Source organism: Lineus longissimus, chromosome 19 (assembly GCF_910592395.1).
Source record: "Lineus longissimus chromosome 19, tnLinLong1.2, whole genome shotgun sequence".
Lineage (NCBI taxonomy): Eukaryota > Metazoa > Nemertea > Pilidiophora > Heteronemertea > Lineidae > Lineus > Lineus longissimus.
The window spans coordinates 5951625-5976672 of record NC_088326.1 but is presented as its reverse complement, the minus strand read 5'-3'; the positions used below and the strand labels follow the sequence as shown (position 1 = coordinate 5976672).

Sequence of the window (25048 nt, the reverse complement as noted above, 5' to 3'; positions counted from 1 at the left end):
GTCGTTGGCCAAGCTGCATTTTTATTCTTCGTCGACGAAAAGAATCGGCTGATACGTTGGCCGAAGAAATACAAATTCAGGAAAGGTCATACATTGAAAGCGAAAATTTACATCTAACACAAAGAGAAAGTTTTACATATTCAACAATGGTAACAATGGCAGTGACAGTTGTAATTAGTAACCGTGACCATGACTGCAAAATGAATCTATCAAATTAGAAAATAATTGTAATTTAGCAAAAGAATGAAAAGTTTGTTCACTTGGGAATATTGTTTTTGGTCAGACCGTTGTAGCGAATTTGGTGGTTCCTCATTTTTCATTGTTTCCTGACAGAAAATTGGACAGGTAGCGCGGTGGCACAACAGTTAAGCGTCGGCCTTGCGTCGGGTAAGTCCTGGGTTAGATACCAGGCCAGGGCCACTTTGTAGTTCTCAACTGGCCTGAAATGTATGTGCGTGCGTAAGATTGGGCGTCGCCCTTGGTTCCCCGGAAAGGCTCCTGGATAGGATGGGTAATAGTGATTGTTATTGTAAAAGCGATTGGAGACAGTAGATAGCACAGTGAAAAGCGCTTTATATAGAGAACTCTCTGATCATAATTATAATTTATACTTTGAATATGGGGAAACAGAGAAAAACATGTCTGTGCACGTAAAAGCAACCTATGCCCCCGGTTTCTCAATACAACCGCTAAGTATTAGTGACCGAACTCTACTTGGCGGCCACTCATGGTAGGCGGTGGCATTTATAGCGATTGCAGCGCGACAGGCCTAACGGAGCAAACTTGGTGGAAGGCTATGTTGCCGGTAGTTCAGCGCCCGCCAAACCATATAGTGAAGCTTCCAACAACCCAGCCCTGGTTTATTTCGGGAAAGCAATGTCAGGCTTGAAAGAAACTGGGGAGACTTTTAACATGTTTATTACCAGTCAACAACGTAGCACAAAAGATTTTTGAAGATGCTTTTCGATCGGAGGTTTCGGCTGCAGACCATTGTGATGTTTCTACGTCAATGTATAGAATATTCAGCTGGGATTCATTACTGTCAGTAGTTTTGTTGACATCAGTTGATAGATGCACGATCGCGGCGTGGACGAAATATTCGTCATCCGCTTTAAACTGATCATGCCGGTGTAATGTTTTTGAGTGTTTCTGTTTTTGAGTGTTTCCCCTCATTGTTTGGGAACGCTCAAAAATAGATTGACGAGTTTTTCTGTGTATCCCCCCTATTGAAAAGTCATGGTCTCTCTAGCTGCCTATTGTTTGGAAACACTGAAACATGGGGAACAACCACAGATGTTACACCGGCATGGCTGTCATCAGCGGAACAGCGAGAACATTTCACTCGACAATTTGAGGGAGGTAGATAGGGGCGGAAAAGGAGCACTTGCAAAGGGAGGTAATGCTGACTTCACGGCTAACTGTTCCATGGTATCTACGAACTACGCTGAACTGCTATTAAGTCCTGATTCAGGGTTCAAGGCAGGATCAGGGATAGCGGGTCCCTGAGCTCCTTCGCACACATCCGGCACATCCTTTGGGACCGTTGTCACTGTCGTTTGGTCACCAACTGTGGGTGTTAGTACATTGTACAGCCGTTCAGCTTTTATTTCATTTACTAAGCTCTCCAGTGTTCACATAACGTTCAATACGGCTTGTTTGCCTACCTAAACCACCGTCCGATTCGACACGACTCTGTAATTTATGAAACTCTTCTTTAAACTGATCAACTGAACCCGGTTGTTGTTCAGGTGGCAGTGGCCTTGGCCTTGGTGATTTACGTTTAGTCGAACTAACCGACGGAGTTTCCACCTCCTTGAGTGGATCTGGGTGATCTGTTGATGTTCTGGCTGATTTAGTTCTGCATGAGCGATGAGGCTAATGCCGACATTTCTCAGCCCAGGGGTTGTAGCACTGGTCTCTTGCAGTTCACGTGCAATGACGTTCATTTCTTTCTGCGTGCTTTGGAACCACCGATGTAACGATTCATCCGACATAAGCATATCTAGTCCATCTATGTTGCAACCTTGACTTGTGGTACACTACAGTACTGTTACTGGAACGTGATTTAAACGATGTTGTGGCTCACAACTTAAACAAACTCGACTGTAGACAGGATTGAACACTTGACACCCCATGTTACCCCTCATTGGCGGACCCCTTTATTCCTGATAACGATCTTACAATGACGGTTTAACTGGAAATACAAAAATAAAAACCCCTAAGTAAACAAACTTGACATACAAATTATAAACTGTCTCCATAGTCCACGTCACAACTGAAGACAACATATTTCACACCGTACGGTAGTGACACCTACGAGAAGGACGACAAACTAAAACTGATATCCACTGGTCCCAAATTACCAAATAAACCACAATAAAATGCACTGACTGGCAATGTCTATACACTAAGCGTTCATAAAGATCGCCTGCACCCTCAAAATGGGTAATTAATCTATTAAAATTACGAGTAGCAGAGAAATACTTGCTTTTTAAGTTGGTGGCGGGAAAACCTCGAACCACCCCCAGATAACTGAGGCACTTCTGCCTAAACACCACTTACACAGCCAAACTATGGGGTACCATACACATATTTCTTTCCTTCACATCGACACTTACATCACAGTTGTCCCTTCCACTGGCTAAATCGAACAAGGCGGCACAACTGGTGCCAAAACCCCAACTTTATGGGACAATTCTTCAATACTTCTTGGCAAATTCATGATATTGATGTTGCGTCGTTTCCTCCTCGAGGACACCGATTCCACCTCGGACGCGGTCCTCCGACAAGACATGAATGGCTTGAATGGCTGCACCACTCAGGCCAAACACATGCCTGTTGAGACCTTTCGAGAAACCATTAAGGGCTGAGATCACTATCAACTGTTCAGTGAGATCATGGGTCAAATGTAATAAAATGCTAAAAAGGCCCTGTCATGCTTGACTAAGGTGTGGAATGTTAGTTTTTTGGTTTGTAAACATGATATTAGGATTTTTTGATTTGGAAGAATGTTAACTAACACACTACACACTAACACACTACAGGTCGATTTTGAAATAGGAACTCCTGGGTGGAATGACATGGTCTTGGAGGCGGTAAACATGGCTCCACAACGTGTCAAATTCTGACATGTCTCAGACAAATGTCAATTACACAAATTAGAATCATTGGAACTGTTTTAAATTCAGACGTTGTCAAGATATATGACTATGCTCATGGAAAGTTTGAAAAAAACACAGCATTGAATTTTTTTACATCAGGAAAATGTATGTACATAGAATGTACAGGGAATGTATGTGAAAGTTAATTGTGTACAGGGCCCTTAAGAGACAATCGCGCAAGATGTTTGGTACTGCTGATTAAGAGTAGATGGCAGCACCACCCCAGACAGTCACAAAGGCTTTGAAATACCACCAAATGTTTAACTGACCGGTTGAAATTAGCTTGCGCTCAAAGTATATGTCATCTTCCAAACATCCCTAAATATTCTAGTGCATGTAGTTGTAACCATAAACTTGGTCATCTCCATCTTGTATGTATATTGTGTATAGGTTATTAAGTTTGAAAGTTGTATTTTTGTCAAACTGTAGTTTTTGTAATCGCCCTCTATGTACTATGTAATGTAGTTAGAGACTTCAACTTGAACTTGTCACCTACCTGTAGAACTGTAGAGAAACCATTACAATACAATGCAATAATATATTTGTATAGCGCCTTTCCAGGTTGTCCTGCCCAAAGCGCTGTTCTCCTCATAACTGACTATTTGAAATAGGTTTGAAACATTCTGAGACAATCATACAATATGTCTGGTTCTTCTGGTTGAGGGTAGATGACAGCACCACTCCAGACAGTCATCATAACTGTTGAGTACAATGTATCTTCCAATACATCCTTCTCGTTTTGTCTCGACCAACACTTGCCTAGTTAGCAATCAACATTGTTCGCTTATCACGCATAAGTCTTATTGGTAATTACCGGGGCGAAACTTGGTACTTACAGATCCACAAAACGCAGTATCACAGCTGGACTGATTTACAAGTCCACAAAAGCAGTCTCGAACGAAAAAGATCTCCGATATACAATGGTAAATGGCGAATCCATCCTGCACCATGGTGAAATCGGATTACTGGAATAAGCATAATCCTTTTAAGCATAATTTTATTTTGCGTAATCTTCAACCTCGGCATCAGAAATGATTCGTCACTTAGCATACACTGTTGCTACATACTACATTAATATTTAGCATGGTAACGAGGTTCAAGGGGAGAAAAAGTTATTTCCTGTTATAGAACCCGCTCATGCCAATTCGCCGCATAGCAAATTTTCAGGGTGATTTTCTGGTTAATTTCTCTATCATTTTAATAAGTACATTTCGATATTTCCAACTATAAGTTTACCTCTGAGAAAATAAAACAAACACCCATACGCCTATCCGTTCCCAGATTTCCTATCTAATCTACCTGGCAAGTGGCTTGCCTTGGCCAAGTTATTAATCTGGTTTCATTCACTATTAACAATGGCTGTGGTGTCTTTTTTGATTCCTCAGGGCTTAGTGAATATAATAGTACATGCATCACACTGCCATGTCACGTCATGTGTCATCACAGCAAAGACAAATTAAGACAGTATCCGATACTGGCCTACATATGATTATCCAAGACTCCCCGGGCAGTCCATTGCGTCATTCTAATTGGATCTCCTAGCGACTGGACGAGGCCAATCCAATGCGCCCGGAGTGTATATGCAGCGGCGCGCCGCTCTCTCGCTCTGAAATCGCCATAATGAATGCAATTTAAAGCGAACTTCGTACGCAGCAATACCTTCACCGCGCCTCAGTCGTTATCAAACCAATTGATGCATCATCAAGTCAAACGCGAGTTTCTGAATGGAACATATAGCAGGCCCTATTGTCCACTTGTTCATCAGGCCGAGTATAGCTTACTTTTTAATCAGGAAATGAGAAAAGTGCATTTTGACCGTCCGGGAGTTGTAGAAAGTAGGTTAAAGCGCTGGTCGTGCGAAATCCGCTTTAAGTCAGTGTGACGTCACCTGCTCCACCGTGGCCGGCATGTAAACATTGCTCAGCGAACACATTGCTTTGAACACACAATAACGCCAAGTTATTCAACCTACTTATTCAATACTTTGCTATTCAGCACAGTGAGATACCCGAGGTGCAATACAATGTAGAGCAATTATGGCCTGAACCCGGAAAAGCTGTGTTCTACGATACATGTTGAGTTGTTTGCTCTGCTTTGCAATGGGATATTCCAGTTGCCTGCTATAGGACTAATAGGTGATGAGAAAGGATACAGCAGCTACGGTGATGATGAGGCAGTCAGTTTTAATACTCTAAAGCAGAACGAGAATTAGTACTGGCGTGGGTTATTCTGGGACCAGTTCCAGTGATCGACAAGATACGAATGTTATGATACTATGCTAGGCCGCCATGGATGATGGAGTAACAGCACCCACGGTGGTAAGTTCATTTTGAACGACGACTGCATGTTTAGGCTCCGGCCAATTGGCTCTTCGACCAAAATCTCCATGAAAACGACGTTTTCGCCGACTTCTTTGGACAGTTGCCAGTACATGCCTATCTATAATAAACTCTCTGATAGTGACTCACTTTTGCCAATCTAAGAAACAGCAGAACTCCTCCAAAATCCCAAATAGTAAAAGTATTCCCCGGATGACGTTATAGTTTCACCTTGAAAAGAAACTTTATTGCGACTCGCAAATGCACATTTTGTGCTAAAATTGGCCAAAAAAAAGACCGAGTGACCTAGATGCCCGCAGCAAACTGGTGTTAGAGGGCCTACACGTATATAGGACCCGGGAATCTTAGAATGACCCCGGCCTATACACCTTTCCAGAAATGGGGCGCTGTGTGTCCGAAATAGTGATGTAATAAGGGGAAACTATAGGCCTTATGGTGGAGGGACAAAGGAGATAGTCATGGTTGACCAACACACTTGAATGCCTTAATGACGGACAAGGGGGAAAAAGTTAGTTCCAATGCAAGCCACCAATTTTGGGAAGCATGTATAGAGGTCCGTCCAGTGCCAAATCGTCGGACGGGTATTGCATGTATGATATGCACGTCTAACCCTAACCCTAACCCTAACCCTAACCCTAACCTTAACCCTAACCCCTAACCCAGCAATCTGAGTGGCTCCGACGATTTGGCACTGGACACTAGTGTATATATCAGCTGCCAATCAATCCCGGTAATCCTAGCTGTCCATTCCAGCAATATCTAGTCACAATCAATTGGTCGTACTAAAATAGAGAAGTCTTAGACTCTGACTTCTGACAGGCCGGTGTGCAAGGGATAGTAGTCCTAGGGCTGATAGTCCGTGTAACAATAGCCCGCATTGCTAAATGTTTTGGTTAGGGTTAGCGGTACAATAGATCATGCTGCTTAATTGATCAAATACAATGCTACCGGACTATGATTCCAGGGGGACTATATCCGCTGTCACACCGGTTCACAGGCCGCGATTATATCAGTTGCTTAATATGGACTGCGGTAGTTTTCGCAAATCCCCGAAACGCCTACCTTAACGCCTATCCTATTATTTGACCTACTGATAACGAAGTCGAACAATGATATAGGCGTTTGCGTCTACGTTTCGGAGACTTTGCGAAAACTCCCTATTGTTCACCTTTGATGCGTAACAAGAAGAAAGAACACGTTGTCACTTTTCACCCTCAGTTCGTGTTTTCAACCAGTCAGTTGACTCATAACAAGTGAAGCATGATTGATGCTTGTAATGTATATACTGTACAGAGCTCCATTCGTCGTCCAATGATGAAGTCATTAACAAAATTCGAACCCCTCTATCTCATTTACTCACCACTGGAAAACATTTAGAATTGGGTTTATATGGTCAGGTAGGCGTACTCTATCCCACAACATATTCAGATCATTTGTAGCCTGCATGTTGAAAACAGGTGACAACGTGAATCACGTTTAGCGCCGACATCTTGGGGTAGATCAGGCAGGCAAATCCATGTTTCACTTCAAATCCCTGGCGGTGGACCCTGTTGTAACCTGGCAATATACATACATGTACTTGGTGGTACAGTCCTTCCAGAAAGTAAATGTCCACCTTTTTTCAAAATATCACAGACATAAGATATTTGAATGCGGTTTTCAGCAGAGTGTTATGGTATATTTAGTTGGTTATATATATATATATTGTATTTGGATGCACCTTATTCCATCCCTTCATTACGTATGTAAGAAACATTTCTAAAAAGGTTCAAAAATCGCTTTTTTTATTTCATGTGCTTTTTCAAAAAGGTGTGCTTATGACAATCATTTGTTGGCACTTGCAATACCATAGAATGTGTTCGATAGTCATGACAAATGCACATTTTTACTTATGATGTTTATGTTATTTTTTAATCTCTTCCATAATATTTGATAAAGACCCCCCCCCCCCCCCCCCCCACAATCCTTCATGTCTGAGCTGAGTTGGCCCGGACTGACTGCATTGCTGCCCATGAGGAGTGTTCTAAAAGGTCATCAGCTGTCTGAAAAAATACTCCCCTGTAGCGAGCTAAAACTAATCTTCAAATTGAAGAATTTAGCAAGAATTTTCTAGTAATGAAAGCAAAAAAACCCTTTGTTGCATCATAGTTCACCCATACGTTGTGAAAAAGAACGAAAATAAAATAAAATAAAAAAGTTACTCTTTGGGCATTTTTAGAATTGCCTGTTACATAATGAAGAGACAGGATTAGCTGGGCCCAAAATACAACATATACGTGGCCAACTAGATATACCCTTCTCTGCTGAAAACTGCATTCAATTATCTTATTCTATCTCTGTGATATGAAAACAAACCTGTGAACATTTACTCTCGGGTAGGACTGTACATGTAGGTCATGACCAACCCACATTATTGACACAAACACAAAACTATGAGTTAATTGAGCATTATGGAGTATATAGATGGTTTGCGAGAACCCATTTTGGCCATTTTGTTGTGCCCTTTTCACAGGCAATGCACGTTCATCTTGACATAACGTCTATTGTTCCACCACTAAAATCCTTTCAGTTTCACTAAAAAAACATCATAAAAAGGTATCTTTGAGGGGGCGCGTTCATCAGTTGCAGCTCGGTCGGCAGAGATACCATACACGAACTATGAGAAAACGCTGATGTTTTCGGGAAGATGTTTCAGGACATTACTCCTGACCATTTATCTAGAGGTGAGCGGCGGGGGGGGGGGGGGGGGGGGGGGGGGGGGGGAGGGGCAAATGTTCCCCATAGGGTCACCAAGAAACATGCGTATTATGTAGATTTTGGCTGATTTTCAGACTGACGATGAAGACAAGTTGTGTCCTTCGCCCCATTGACAAAATACCAAGGTTAGGATATTATTACAACACAATAGAAACAAGGTCCATCGTCATTTTCTCTCCAGGTAAACATGTATTTTTCTTTGGCAAATCCATATTGAGGCACTAGAGGCGCTGATTTCGTTCCTTACAAGAGGTCCGTCGCGTGCCAAATCGTCGGACGGCTATTGCATATATTGTATACACTAATATATGTCTAAACCTAAACCTAACCTTAAACCTAACCCTAACCCCTAACCCAGCAATCTGATTGGCTCCGACGATTTGGCACTGGACACTAGTGCAACACCTCTAGAACTAGTAAGTTGCCACCATCTTGAAAAGGAGTACCGCGGATGTAGATCAGGAAAGACTCTTTCTTATTGCTGTGAGGCTATCGCATCACCACAAAGACCGCGAAAATTATTGCTGCCATACGCTGCGTATGTAGTTCTCAATGCAATCATCTTGAGACCAACCAGTGAGTGTCAAATTTTACTTATAAAGATCATATTTGGTTATCTGTTAATAAAACACACTGTTTTATGAGAGAAAGTGGCACTTATCAGCCTCAATAAGATTTACAGTCTGAAATGGCCACACAGTTTATGAGGATTGTCAAAACCCTGAATCTCTGGATGGCGGCAATTGATCAATTCCAGTGTCTGTATTTTTAGCTCAGCTGACAAAGTCAGCAGAGCTTTTCTAATAGCTATTCGTTTGGTGTCTGTCCATCCTCTGTGGACAAAATTGGGCATTTTGTAACCGTAAGACCTAGAGATTTCAATTTTGCATTTCTGGATACTTCTGGTCAAACTTTACTTTCAAAACAAAATTTGTCGCCATTCGACCTACTTCCTGCGAGCGAGAGTGCATGAAGGAAACTGGCCTATATCGGCCTAGGAGCAGCAGAATTAGTCGAAATATGCTCTAATATTAAGATAAAATTTTTGAAAATCTACTTTATTGAGAAAAAGTGCAAAATTTTAACAGGAGAGGGCGCTACCTGCCTTTTAATTATTTCTGCCGATTCAAATTCCCGCCCGATGACGTCAGCCATCAATGAAGTCTCCTATTTGCCAGTTCTCAAAACATGGCAGCTACACAACAAAAGCAGTAGCTCCAGGAATAAATCACTGTTCACTTCAGCTTCGTAATCGATTGTACCCCCACTTTATTGTGTTTTGTGTGGTGTTCCTATTCAATCAACGATGTAAGGCCTTATTATGTTGGTTTTAATTGAGAAGGTGCATTATAAGCGGCCTACGAAATACCGAAGCGGAGACAAAATGGCGGCATCCTGGAGCTCAATGACACTCAAGTACCCAATTTTCTGCTTAAAAAGTAGTCTGGTAGGCGATATTATCACTAGTTCGTTTCAGTGGTAGTCATAAGGTCTTTAGGGACTACTTTCAGAAATTAGTTCTTGAAAATTTGGCCACATTTCTGTGAAAACGATATCGGAAGTGCATGCTCTGTTCGCGATGACATCGCCGATGTATTTTGAAGTGGAGAATTCCCACAGTATGTGCAGTGAATCGGCATGATTCTGTTCGCCTATTAAGTCTTAGTTCTACGATTCTTTCATGAGTAAAAGGTAGACATTCTAAGCAATACAATAATGTCACTCCCATAAAAATTGATTGGAAATTGAGGGAGCTACGGCATTCTGTTCGGCAACTGGCAGCGCTGAAAAAATACATTGCATACTGTTCAATACCAAATGGCACATCTTAAAAAGCGCTCATTGGACAACGTAGGGAATCACCAGAAATGACGTCATCGCTGGTCTAAATAGAAAACTACGGTGGCGCAGTAGAGCACAAGAAAAGGTTTAGCATTAACTTCGTCATGCAAGCTTCAGCAACAAAACGATTTCTCATGAATGATTTATTTGATCATCATAAGCTTGTTTCCCCTGATAGATAAAAAAATGATTTACAATTTCCATCAAAGTTTTCTATTTTGTGTATAGTCACATGTTATCTAACTGGCAAGGAGCCAAGCAGTTTTGAATATTCGCGGGAAAATACTTCGTACTTGTAAACGAGGCTATGACAATGAGGATCCTCATTCATGGCATAAACTTCATGTTTCGGTAAATATTTTCATACGATGATTTCACCCGAATTATGGTCAGGATTGAGGAATGAACAGTGACATAATTATGTCAACCAAAAACATTGGTACCGTAGTGAACGCAAAAGGATATCAAATACCATGGAGCATGCCATTTTCATGCATAATGAACTAAACACCGGGAAGATATTAATGATATTAACTCAGCTGAGCGCCAGGCCCTTGGGCCTCTTGTTTAATTTTGGCACTGGGGCGAGTTTGAGGCAAACCGATTCCTTTTGCCACCGTGGTTACTGGTGGTCAGAAAGAATATGGAACTCACTGGCCAGATGGTCAGATGTTTGGGTGTTAGTTCGTTGATTTGGCCATAACTGGTTGGTTTCAACATTACTGGTTGATTGCACAATGTGGCCAAACCTAGATTATTTATTATGTTTCTTGTTGTTAAAAGTTTGGAGAACGGGATATAAATGTAACTCACTTCTCATCTGGCCATCTATCGATTTGAACTGATTTTAAAAGATACTTGGTCGAGCGCATCCCCCCCCCCCCCCCCCAGAAAGAATCTAATTTTCTATTGCAAACTATTTTTCTCTTTTTAATCAGATGAGATGAGAGAGGCAAAGACGATCACAAAGTGAGAAGAAAATTACGTAATACACTGCTCGAACGAATAAGACGGTCGTACCACTTTCTACAAAATGACCCAATTACCGGATTATCAATTGACTACAATTTTTCTGGTGCTGATATTATTTTGCCAACTACTTAAGGGGCAACTGGGTCCAGGTGCTGACGAGTATCGCTCTAGACGAACTTTGAGCTCGAAGAGAGCTTTTCTTGATGGGGACTATATCATTGGCGGAATCTTTCCTGTGCATACTGGGAGGAATGAAAATAACACTGCCTGCACAGAATTCAATCCAAAAGGTAAGTTCATACTCTAAGGTTCATCGAAAGGACTAGTGAATGTGGGGGTCGTATCTTACGTCTTCCTCATTGTTATTGACTCACTTGGCTGAGTGATCTATTAAATCTCTGCAGGCTATCTTTTGTCGACCCGATTTCTTGGCGATGGCTTAACCAAAATTCGTGCAAGAGGTATCAATGTGTTTGTGGTGATGTCTAGTGCTGTCTCGTTGAATCAGAAATGAACTTCAATGTCCACAAATATGTGTTTTCGCACTTTTGGAAATCGAACCTAGAAGCAGGGTGCAGCTGTGGTCAATGCTAGTGTACATGCCTTATACAAAGAGATGATAAAATAGCCACCTGTGGCGAGCATGACATTTTGTGGTGCGGATTCACTGAATGTGGTAAGTTATGCATTGGATGTATACGCGCAGAAAGGTGACTATTGAGTTTGAGGGTATCAACAGGAAGCATGTCTGTAAATATATGGGCCGTGAAAACCGCAAAAAATATGTACATGTTTTTGTAAGCGGTCGTCGCTCGCGCAAACTTCTCTTGCATGTTTTTGTGAAAGAGGACGTCGAAGAACGCGGTCGAATATCAAAACAGACGTTGGGTGGCGCTCGCGCAAACTTCCCTCACATGTGTTTGTGAAAGAGGACGTCGAAGAACGCGGTCGTATAAAAAAAAAGACGTTGGGTGGCGCTCGAGACGGGTCATCCTATTTAGCGTCCAGTGGCGACCATTGGCGTCCAACGCGAAATAATAGGGTGTATATGGTTAAAAATGTTTTCAAGCTGCTAAAGCACTTTCACGATCTTAGTATGCGTCCAGCAAAAGTACTGGACGCCGTGTTTGTTTTAGCTGCCGTTCCTTGGGTTTATAGAAAAAGCGGAATCGGGATCTGGCATCAGGTTGGCATACTAAGATCGTTTTCTGGTGATGATTATTCAAAAACTAGGTTTGCAAACTCCACCAAACTTCTAAATCTTGTTTATTGAAAGTGTTTTAGGAGCTTGAAAACATTTTTAACCATATACACCCTATTATTTCGCGTTGGACGCCACTGGTCGCCACTGGACGCTAAATAGGATGACCCGTCTCGAGCGCCACCAAACGTCTGTTTTTTTATACGACCGCGTTCTTCGACGTCCTCTTTCACAAACACATGTGAGGGAAGTTTGCGCGAGCGCCACCCAACGTCTGTTTTGATATACGACCGCGTTCTTCGACGTCCTCTTTCACAAAAACATGCAAGACAAGTTTGCGCGAGCGACGACCGCTTACAAAAACATGTACATATTTTTTGCGGTTTTCACGGCCCATATAAATAGCATGCACATTTGTAATCGAATCGCGCTCGTCGCATTGTTCATAGGGTATTGTGGATAGGCAGGCGGTGGTGGTCTCTTAAGTCACTAATACAGTTTCTGACCTTTCTTAGCATTACTTAGCATTGTTGTGTTTTGAGGACGGATTGCTGGTATTTGTGATCGGCTAGGTACTATCCTCACCAGATTCTTCAGGCCTTTTCAACATCAAGGATTGCATTTGGACAGTGTCCTGTAGTTACCATAGTGCTAGCAGACGACAACAAATGGAGTAGTAACATAACTGTTTATCTGTCTGGCTTATACTCTAAGTAACAAGCATAGATTTAAAAATCTATGATTGTTAGCAGTAAGAGACACATACTGACGATCTAAACTGACGGAGACTATCACCTCTGCGTCTATTATAGTAGTGATACATCGGTTACCGCACTCAAGGGTGATGCATTCTTAGTCTGAAAAAAATCTTTTTTCTCCTGTTAGGCGAGTGAAGTCCTATATGCTGTTTCATAACATTTGAAAATTCAATAGGTGTGGTATATCCTCGGGGATATATCATGCATTAAAAATTAGAAATTATTGAGAGTTGCGGATCCAGAAATCTTTAGAAGGGGTGGGAATCAGTGAAGGTGCCATCTTTGAAACCGAGGTGGTACGACGGCCCTGACCAAGAAATAATTTGATTCATAAGTGTAAAATATGTGGTTTTCCGGCCATCTCTAGGACCAGCTAAACTTGGGCTGAGTTAAGCACAATACATTATTGCTCTGGGAAGGGAAGGGGGGGGGGGCGACTAGTACTTAATGCGCAACCCTCAAAATGATCCACCACCGATTGATATTGAGCATGAGTAATCGACGATGTTTTCTAGATGTCCCAATACTACACAAAAAAATATTGGCCTCGATCATTCCTAGCCACAGAAAGCAGGCGACTCAATACCACTGTTGTCAAGGTCACCATCTGAAGCAACAATGAACTATCCACCAAAGTGAGTCCTTGTCGCCAAATGGCTTGTCATCTTATGATATTGTTTTTTTGTGCCAAAGAACTTCCCCCCCCCAAAAAAAAAACGCCCCCAAAAACGTATAAGCCAACTTCTCGCCTCCTGTTTAAAACTCGGGCGCATGAACTGTTAGCTAGATTTAGCCTGTTGAAGCAACCTTTACACTAGAGGCGCTGATTTCGTTCCTCACAACGCCTCTAGTACTAGCAAGTTGCCATCATCTTGAAAAGCAGTACCGCGGATATGGAAAAGGAATGTATTTTTCGATTTTCAAAGAGGCTATCGCATCACCACGGAGGCCGCAAAATTGGATGATGCCCTACGCGACATTTATAGTTCTCCATAAAAGCACCTATATATATATATTAACACTGACCAACAAGTGTGAGGTTTAATTTACAAATATCATATTTGGTTATTTATTGATAGAATAAACCGTTTTATGAAAGAAGCTGCACTTATTAGGCCAGATGACGCAGTAGATGACGTATAAGAAAAACCCTGAAACTCAGGATGCCGATATCCAAGATGGCGGCATTTGATCAATTCCAGTGTCTGAAATTTAAATTAAAATTCGTCACTGTGCGAGTTTGCTGATGAACAACTATAGGTATTCCTTATTCAGATCTAGCATGTCATGATACTTCTTGCTTTGATACCAACTTAGACAATTAAGGGGCATGGCTTAGCAACGTTAAAAATTAAGGGGCATGGCTTAGCACTCTTGGAAAATAGCTGTAATCCTTCTCCTCGTGTAATGTCTTCATATTACATGAACGTGTGCCGAAACAATCTCATCAAGTTTTGTGCTGATTCAAGCAACCTGATCATAGTGCTGTTGTGCTGATTTAAGCAACCTGATCATAATGTTGATGTGCTGATTCAAACAATCTCATCGTAATGCTGTTGCTAATTCAGACAATCTCATCATAATGCTGTTGTGCTAATTCTTTATTTATTTATTCGTACACGTAGTGAGTACAATTGAAAAACACATGTGGAATGCCGTGCAGCGTGCGTATATACATCATATATGTTGGTGCGATGTGAAAAAGTACAATAGGGTACAAAGATTACATTATATTTGATTATGAACAGGCCAGCCAGGTAATCACATCTTTCATTTCATTTCTTTCGAATATCCTGTAATCTCCTCTGTCCCTCATCATTAATATTTCTTTAAGAACTTTCGCAGTGTCATTAGTTTGGACCTCATACAGCTGCCTAATCTCGTCTACCATGAGTAGGTTATGCTTATTAATATCAAGTTGTCCACAAATCACATTTACGTTTCTCCCCACATTTCATCGACTTCCATTAATGGCAAGAGTTGTACAAGTTCTTACAAGTTCGTTCTCACTCTTCAGAGCAGTTATAATAAATTTCAATGATCAAGAGAACAACTCTTTTTCCGGGACCACGTCACCGCCTATCATTGGAAGCAAGGCCGAATGTAATATATATGGAATGTAAACAGCTTTCTAATGCATTTCCTACATGCAGTTGTGACCCTTTTCAGAAACCTGGCGGAGAAGTCCCATAAAACGCAAGCATCTGAACTCATAACATAAGTTTTGAACAACCGGTACTTGACCTCCATATCACAATGCCCAAATGCACTAATTGGTTCATTTGTTTTAGCGCACATATTAGAAATAGCCTCATTAATCACTACATGATCTAATTCAAACAATCTCATCAGAATGCTGTTGTGTTGATTTAAGCAACCTCATCAATGCTGCTGTGCTGATTCAAGCAACCTGATCATAATGTTGTTGTGCTGATTCAAACAACCTCATCAGAATGCTGTTGTCCTGATCAAGCAACCTCATCATAATGATGTTGTACTGATTGAAACAACCTCTCTATTCATAATGCTACTGTACTGATTCAAACTTCCATATCATAATGATGTTGTGCTGATCAAGCAACCTCATCATAATGATGTTGTACTGATTGAAACAACATCTCTATTCATAATGCTACTGTACTGATTCAAACTTCCATGTCATAATGCTGTTGTCCTGATCAAGCAACCTCATCATAATGATGTTGTACTGATTGAAACAACCTCTCTATTCATAATGCTGCTGTACTGATTCAAACTTCCATGTCATAATGCTGTTGTCCTGATCAAGCAACCTCATCATAATGATGTTGCACTGATTGAAACAACCTCTCTATTCATAATGCTGCTGTACTGATTCAAACTTCCATATCATAATGATGTTGTACTGATTGAAACAACATCTCTATTCATAATGCTACTGTACTGATTCAAACTTCCATATCATAACGCTGTTGTCCTGATCAAGCAACCTCATCATAATGATGTTGCACTGATTGAAACAACTTCTCTATTCATAATGCTACTGTACTGATTCAAACTTCCATGTCATAATGCTGCAGTGCTGATTCAAACAATCTCATCATAATGATGTTGTGCTGACTCAAACGACCATGTCATAATGTAGCTGTGCTGATTCAAGCAACCTGAGAATAATGCTGTTGTCCTGATTCAAGCAACCTGAGAATAATGCTGATTTATCATAATGCTGATGTGCTTATTCAAGCAACCTCATTAATGCTGCTGTGCTGATTCAACCAACCTGATCGTAATGTTGTGTGCTGATTCAACCTCATCATAATGCTGCAATGCTGATTCAAACAATCGCATCATGATGCTATTGTGCTGATTCAAGCAACCTGAGAATAATGCTGTTGTCCTGATTCGAGCAACCTGAGAATAATGCAGTTTTTATCATATTGCTGATGTGCAGCTGATTCAAGCGACCTCAACATAATGGTAGGTGATAAAGCTTGGAACCAGTGAAACCTTGAAACCAGTGATAAACCTTGGAATCAGTCCTAAAAATGCATAAAAACATGAAATAATGCGATTTGAACCGGTAGTTGATAAAACTTGGAATCAGTGAAACCATGTAACCTGTGCTAAACCATGGAATCAGTCCTAAAAATGCATAAAAACATGAAATAATGCCATTGGAACCTAAGGTGGTTACGAATCAATATTTGGAGCTTATTTTACATGATCAGATCGGAATTTGACGGTAGTTTAGAAATCAGTCGCATTTCCGATTCAACAATCTATATTTTAGAACAATCCAGTCAGACCTCGCCTCCTGATCTCCTAAATATGGGCATGCACGTCACGACACGCCCACCACACACCCATAAGATGGACCAATCAGCGCTCCGCTTCCTACGCCACCACACGGGGCATAACTGAACTACGGAGCGGTGTGATCATACAGGGTGATACAGAGAAGATTGACTATATCATGCAGTACCGGCTGGCACTTATCCGTACATCATCTTAAACATGACAAGTGTATAAGAAGATTTATTACCGAAGGTTTTAGCCGGGTTCGGAGATGAAAAATGAGAACGATTTCCTTCACAGTGAGCGATTTCGTACATTTTCATGTACACATCGAGGGATGTAGATATATTTTCGTGATGTCACCAGTTCTAAGCGGACACATTTTTTTTAGTGATTCATGTATACATGTTTGTCCTATATACCAAGCTTAATCAAAGCATTATATATACAAAATGATTCTTCTAATAAAAAAGTTTTATTTTGATAGTATATGGAATACAAAACAATCACAAAACCTTTCTTTTGCTTTCATTGAAAAGAAATCATTAGATATTTGCAATTGCGGCCCGTCATGAATATAAGTTTATTTTTTAACGACAACAACGCATTTTAAATGCATTCCATGATGACGTCATCCTCCACAAAAAGGTGGTTTCTGGAACTACTGGCAAATTGCTATCAATAAAGTCAGCTGGGACGAGATTGGCAGTTGGAAGGGTATAAATTTTGCAAGGAACGCACCCGATTTCACGCGGTACTTGCACAGTGATTCCACGGTTTAGTACTGACTATTCCATGGTTTAGCACAGGTTACATGGTTTCACTGATTCCAAGTTTTATCCACTACCATTTGAACCTAAGGTGGTTACGAATCAATATTTGGAGCTTATTTTTACATGATCAGATCGGAATTGGACGGTAGTTTAGAAATCAGTCGCATATCCGATTCAATAATCTATATTTTTGAACAACCCAGTCATACCTCGCCTCCAGTGTACATTACTGATCTCCCAAATATAGGCATGCACGTCACGACTAATGCTGTTGTGCTGATTCAAGCAACCTGAGAATTATGCTGTTTTTATCATAAAGCTGTTGTGCTGATTTAAATGACCATTGGCATTATTAAGGGCAATAATACCCAGCTGTCGGCAGCCCACCAGTCACCTCCTATTCTACATGTAGTTTTCATCAATATATTGCACAATTAAAGGAAAGATGCAAATCTGACTGAATTATGATGCTTTTCCGATGTTAACTCTGATTTGACCCGAGTTAGCTCTCCATGCGTCGACCCTTTCCACGTGGAACGATGCACTAGTAAGGCGTTGCCTGGGGTAACCGGAAAAACGCCGACCGACCGACCGACCGACCGACCGACCGACTGACCGACCGACCTTCCGACCTACCAACCCAAGGAGTTTCGTAGTTGAGTCACAGGTCTCTTAAGTCAATGTGATACATGTATATCCAATCCACGATAGCAGGTCACGTGAAATGAAATTGTAAACAAGCGCACGTGCGCTGGTCAAATGACAACAAATGCATGTTGCGCGTTGCAGTTCATGCATTGCATCGGTCGAGACACTCGAGTAGAAAAACTACAGTGCATAGATTAGGCCCAAATCATGTTTTCATATCTACCGACCATGTAGACATAGCATATCTTAAGAGTATCGTTATCAGTTCCTTACCGGGTGAACTCGTTTTCCCGGTATAATTGACTGGAGATGCTGCTGTCAGACACGTCGGACTCCATCACGTCCATTGCGCTGGGCACTACACAGATACATGTGCTATAGAGAAGCGAAAGGGATACTGCACTATGACGGTAGGTTGGCAGGTCAGTCGGTCGGTCGGTCGGCGTTTTTCCGGTTACCGGGCTATGAGGCGCGAATGGGATGCCGTAAGTGAGGTTGTCAGAGTCGGCGAGTAGGTCGGTCGGTCGGTCGGTCGGTCGGCGTTTTTCCGGTTACCGTTGCCTGGAGCCATGGATCTACCCTGTGACGTCTTGGTGCTGAAATCGATTATTCCGACGTCACGCTGATGGCGCTTGATTACCCCTCTGATCATAAAATGTCTAGCGGGGTGACGTGAACTCGGATCACGGCGTGTACTCACGTGGCGGGAAAGGTCTTTCGCGTCAGGACTTGTACGTACTAGAAATAACGAATAACGCGTTTTTTTCGAAAGCATCAAACACGTTTAGAAAAATGGTTTATTGATGAACCAGAGGAAGAACAAACATCCTGCAATAAAATGTCGCCGTTTCTTTATTGATTGATGTTATTTTCAATTCACGATTACAGGTCATGTGATCTTTGAGATTTCGCGGGAAAAGAAATTGTAAAAGAAGTACTTGTGAAGCTCAAGTGTCAACAAATGCAATACACGTGGGTTGCTAAACTTGGGTTATCTCTCTATTCCTTCTGATTGCATGCGTTCCTTGATAGCAAGCCCTTCACAGTCCTGATATTCAAAACTGCCCCAAAAATACTTCGGAATCAAAGTGAGCTCGGTGGTTGTATGAAATCTGGAAATCTTTGGAGTTTTGCGGTTTTTTACAATTTCATTTCCCGCGAAATATCAATAATCACAGGTAGTTGATAAAGTATGGAATTAGTGAAACCTTGGAAACACTGATAAACCTTGGAATATTCAATGTAAACCATGGAATCACTGTGCAAATAGCGCGGGAAATCGGGTGCGTTCCTTCCACGATTTATACCCTCCCATCTGACAGTCTCGTCCCAGCTGACTTTATTGATAGCAATTTGCCAGTTAGTTCAGAAGCCAACATTTTTAATGTGGAGGATGACGTCATCAATTGGCAATGCGCTGTGGTCGTTAAAATATTTTATTTCTCTTCAATGGAAGCAAAAATTAGTTTTTATGATTGTTTTGTATTCCATAGACGATAAAGGAAATTTTCATCCGCAAACTTCGGTAATAAACATACATTAATAGGCTTCTTTTATTCATCGTTTGTTATAAAATATCAGTCAATCATAGACAATTAGGCCTAGACATAGTCGTCAACCTTATCCATGCATAATGCATGACAGGCCCCCAATTTTCTCTGTATCACCCTGTATGAACAGACCGATCCGTAGTTCAAATAGGCCCCGCGTGGTGGTGGCGTATTTATAAGAGGAGCGCTATTGGTCAATATTATGGGTGTGTGGTGGGCGTGTCTTCCCATATTTGGGAGATCAGTACTGTACACTGGAGGCGAGGTACAACTGGGTTGTTCTAAAATATAGACTATTGAATCGGATATGCGACAGATTTCTAAATTACCATAAAATTCCGATCTGATCATGTAAGAATAAGCTCCAAATGTTGATTCGTAACCACGTTAGGTTCGAATGGCATTATTTCATGTTTTTATGCATTTTTAGGACTGATTCCAAGGTTTATCACTGGTTCCAAGGTTTCACTGATTCCAAGCTTTATCAACTACCATAATCACACAACTTGCGATCATGTGTTGAAAATAACATCAACAAACAAATCATGTCCACAATTCTCCCTTTCGTCCTCCATAAATGACACTTCCGTCCACAATTCCCGGCTATCTGATTGGTTGACTGCTATTGCTGAATAGACCCACACCACAATTCAGCTTTATGCCGTGGCCTAATTCACGAGATCCGAGGTTTTGATTGGTTGATTTATGGTGCACCATAATTGAGAGCTGCGCCACACCGCAATTCAGATTGTTGCAGTGGCATACTTAGGAAGTCTGTCCATTCGCGCCAGTAGTACTGGTAGATAACACCAACTTAAATCTATACGTGGAGAGGCATTCCCTGAACCAGGTGTAACTGTGGCTGTGACAAAAACAACGTTCATCATAACCACCTGGCTCACTTTGATTTCCTAGCAACTATCCTGTGTCCGGTCCGTGGGCATAGATTTCGGCCGTATTTAGCCGGTTGGAGGGGTTTGGGGAGGGACACCGTATTTTGGCTTTGTGTTTGCCCCCCCCCCCGTACAATTTCTCGGCCCTGTATACTTTTTCCCTCACCAAAAAGCGACTGCGACAACTCATGCAATACTATTTAGTGTAAACTAAAATCCTTACTCCGTTCCTTCAGTGATACGTTCAATGATAATAGTCGACGACGATGCAATCGCTTTAGTACATTTAACATGCATTTAACATACACTTGTGTGAGTCCTCCGTTCCATTACAGCAGTAATTGGTGTCTCCATGTGATTAATGACCAATTAAATGATACATCCCCAGATTAGTAAGTAAAGCAAAAGGGGCTAGTGGAGATTGGAGTTTTAATAGCGAAACCGAGTGACAATGCTATTGCAAAAACTCGCCCGCGATGGCATGTGGCGAAAATCAAGCATAGTTACTTGGCACAGGAACGAGGACGTTCTCCCAGGACGAGGGCTTTCCATTGCACTTCGGAAGGGCTGACCCTTATCTTCGGAAGGGCTGACCCTTATGAGCACCACAAATTTGGGTGAATCGGGTGCAGCATTAATGTTATTGGGTCGCTAATCTTTTCGTTATCGGGGAAAAACAGCTCGTTTGTCATCCGTCAGTCTAAAAATCATCCAAAACCTGCATGAGGCCTCATGTAGTGCTTTCAAAATTTCACTGAGTTGAACTGATTTTTCATGGATATTCATAGACCACGGTCGTCAACATATGGTCATTTATACGCACAACAGAATCATTTGTTCCCCGGACATTCTATCCTGGAAAATGTTAAACCTTTCACGCCACTCTAGACGATTCGATTGATTGGGACCTTAGCAATCGCCCACTTACAGTAGTCAGGAATTATACCACTTTAGTTGCTATTAAACTGCTACAGAGTTCTTAGGTAATGAGAACTGACGTTTGAAAGGATAATCATTAAATTGCTAATGGCCCCAATGATTTGCTCTAATGGGACAGACAGCTTCGAGTTGCTATTTTGTCTGGCTCTTGAATGGTGACATTCCGTCCAAACCAGTTCTGTATCAAGGATGTATGGCACGTGCCACACGTCCGTTGTTCTCTTTGGAACCATATTCTATATTTATCAACTCCTTTTTTCTGTTAATTGCTACCTGAAAGCTTATTGGTGAAAATACAAACCGACATTGATTGATTGGTTCTCCTCGAAATTACGTCATCGTGTCTAAAGTCATAGAAAATTGAGTTTAAGGATATTAGTCTATTTGAACCGCCATTCATGGCATTGTTACACAATAATCCCATGTAGTTTAACATGACAACGACATTTGATATACATAGAAAATATCACATTCACTGTCAGACCAGATTCTTTGTTATGCATGGTACTGAGGGCATTGAACCATGACTTTACGTCACGTTTGTTTTATCCAATCGAATGTTTTATAATCCGTTGAATAATAAGAATGGTTGTCATCGTTTTACATGCAGATTTAGGGATGTTAAAAAAAATTCGGGGTTGTCATACTCGGAAATAAAATGACCTATTCATCACTGATATCATATTGATATGTTTTTTTACATACCTTGGGGTGATTACCGACATTTTTCGATGATTTTATTTAAGTCGTTTTAAACTGTGGCGTAATTACCTATGTGAAATGGTTCAGCTAGCTGTGCGACTTCAAACCAGCGGATTAGTGGCTTTTGATGTTATTGCATTGTCGACTGGACGACGTCGTGTGAAACGCAGGCAAGAGCACGTCGGGCAAACCAGGGTTTTTATTCTTTTACCACATCAATATAAGTTCATCTTGAAGGCTTGCAATCTCGATGTCTGAGGCGATAAGGTGTTTGGATTTCAGTGCGAGTGGAATCACTTCTTCGTTTTGAGAGCACTTCCGTGTCAAAACACACACGGGCTTGTTGGTCGGTCTATGTTGGTCCTAGCGGAGTAAGGTCTAGTCTATATGGGGCGATGTAAAAACAAGTTCAATTCGGCCAGGGGTGATCGACTGCTCGATACTCGGGTTATTCCGGATCACCCTATCATTCGATGGTGAAAGAGTTAATTACACCATGTGGTTTATATAAAAGCAAATCAATGAATTACAACGGTACACGTCTGTATAGTCTGTCATCACAATATATGTTAGATAAATATTCTCGACTCGATATCAATGTCCATTTGCATGCATATATAATTAAGTGGGTTATCCATATAGCGCAAATACAGCTGGGACACGGCGGCACCACAATGGAGACAATGAGTTTACCATAGAAAATACAAGCTGAACTGTAACCCTCCGGTGTACACACCTGGGCTCCAACGGCTACACCTGGGGAGATCAGTGGCATGAGTGCTTGGTTAGAGCACCGGCTCATTATCAGGAGGTCGTAAGTTCGATTCTCAGGAGGATCACCGCTGTTTCGTCTTTGTGTCCTTGAGCAGAGCACTTAACCCTAGACTACTTGCTTCTCTCCACCAAAGAGTAAATTGGTACCTAGCTGGCTGGCAGAGATGGCAAACTATGAATGTTAGGTCTGGCGTGTTGTGTCGCTGCAGCTCGGATCTGTAATATTCCTGTCATCCTGACATAAGGAGTATCAGAAACCTATATCTAAGGATGGGGGTAATAATGTGAATCGCTTTAACCGACTGAAACCAGTTGGATTTAGCGCTATAGGGGCCTAAAAGTTTTATAATTATAGCTATCAAAGACATCGCACGCAAAAAAGGCTAAATACCACTGCAAATTTGGACGGTGTTTTGGTTTGAGTCGCTTTTTCTAGGTTATGCATTACCCGGTTTTACAAAATATATACATTGCAGTTTTTTTGGGGTGACATAGAGTTTTTCTTTATGAATTTTTCGGCGGAATTTTTTGCCTGTATAGTCACGTGGTGACTTTGATGGAATTCCATGACCGATAACCTCCAAACACGACTGAATCGCTGGCCTCTCGACTCACTAGGGGTCTCGCATCTCACATGGGTGTGTTACCAATTTTGCAATGAGAACGGATAGAATCTTACCCACACAATTTTCCGACTTCAGTGGAACACACTTTTCACAATTCTTCTTTGATTCACAGATGTGTAAAACTAAGGTGTTTTGAAACTCGCCCAGCTGTCATTTCCTCCAAATCATCGGCCGCCCCTCGATTTTGGCCTAAATTGTAGCTCCACACTCGCGGTGATTTACGAAATAACCAGAGACCCAGGACATCGAAGATGGCATGATAGGGGATAAACATGGCCAGAAATCCAACAGTTAGCTTGCATTGCTAGGCGCCATACACAACTGGGAAAATTATACCTCCAGCATCTAAAACGGCGTGTTTTACTGACTGCCTAAATTATTCTGGTTTTTCTACTGTTCCTCTACAAATGCCAGGGATAATTCCATAATATCCTTGGTTGAACGTGTCAAAGTGCCGACCGAGCTGGTCACTAGCTTAAAACCCCGCCATAATTTGTTTGCTCTCTGGCAGTAATCTCCGCGTAATGAGAGGCGAATCCGGGTGAGGGGATGCCAACTGAGTGGCGGTAATGGACTACTGATTGAACACGTCCGCTATCGGATGCGAGTTATCCTAGTCTTAAGCACAGCCATAGTCGGCCACATAATTGTGTTTCAGCATGGCAACATGTGGTGCAGTCAAACCATATAAAAAACGTAGCCGAAGATTGAAATAATTAGATGGGAAGTATGGTCCAAATATACTGTGTCGGTGCTATCAAGCCGGTTGAGCTGCATTCTGAGATGCATGTATTTGATACTCCTACCTCGTATACAAACCCTTGAGAAATCCAGTACAATCTGCTGGGAAGGATGTGGCTGTTCCGATTACTTTACACACCTTGAAGCGTTTATGTTCAGATTTGCCGTATAATACAATTAACACGTTTCTAACGTTTTGACTCTTCAATCTAGATCGATTTTATATATGCTGTTTAACTTTCTGCTGAAGTGTTTTTGGGTATCTAGTGCGAAACGAAACAAACTTGTAGCGGGGGACACGCAATTCAAGAAAGTGCCTTCGATAACTCAAGCTTAAAAGCAGATTTCGCACGACCAGCGATTCAGCCTATTATTTACTTTTTCCCGAGCGGTAAAATGTACCTACATGTACTTGATTCCTGTTCAAAAGTCTGGCACAGATTAGTTACTTTAATAAGGATTATCATTTTGACAATAGGCTACCACTCAGAAACTCTCGTTTGACTTGATGACGGTTATTCTAAGATCGCTTTGATAATGATTTTGGCTTGGGATGGGCATTGTGCATATTGCTCGTGCGAAATCCGCTTTTAATACA

General features: G+C 41.5%; 1 protein-coding gene across 3 annotated transcripts in view; it reads left to right on the top strand.

Annotated features, from left to right (window-relative positions):
• Nucleotides 1-4903: 4903 nt before the first annotated feature.
• The window catches only part of LOC135503285 (metabotropic glutamate receptor 3-like), a 44501-nt gene continuing 24356 nt past the window's right edge, over nucleotides 4904-25048 (top strand). The window contains exons 1-2 of one of the 3 annotated variants that reach the window (XM_064796792.1): nucleotides 4904-5479; nucleotides 11038-11361. In XM_064796792.1, the coding sequence (XP_064652862.1) occupies nucleotides 11133-11361 (229 nt within the window). In that variant the 5' untranslated portion in view covers nucleotides 4904-5479; nucleotides 11038-11132. Of the gene's footprint in view, nucleotides 5480-8333; nucleotides 8439-11037; nucleotides 11362-25048 lie in introns of those variants that run through there. The other 2 variants (XM_064796794.1, XM_064796793.1) reach the window with 2 other exon arrangements.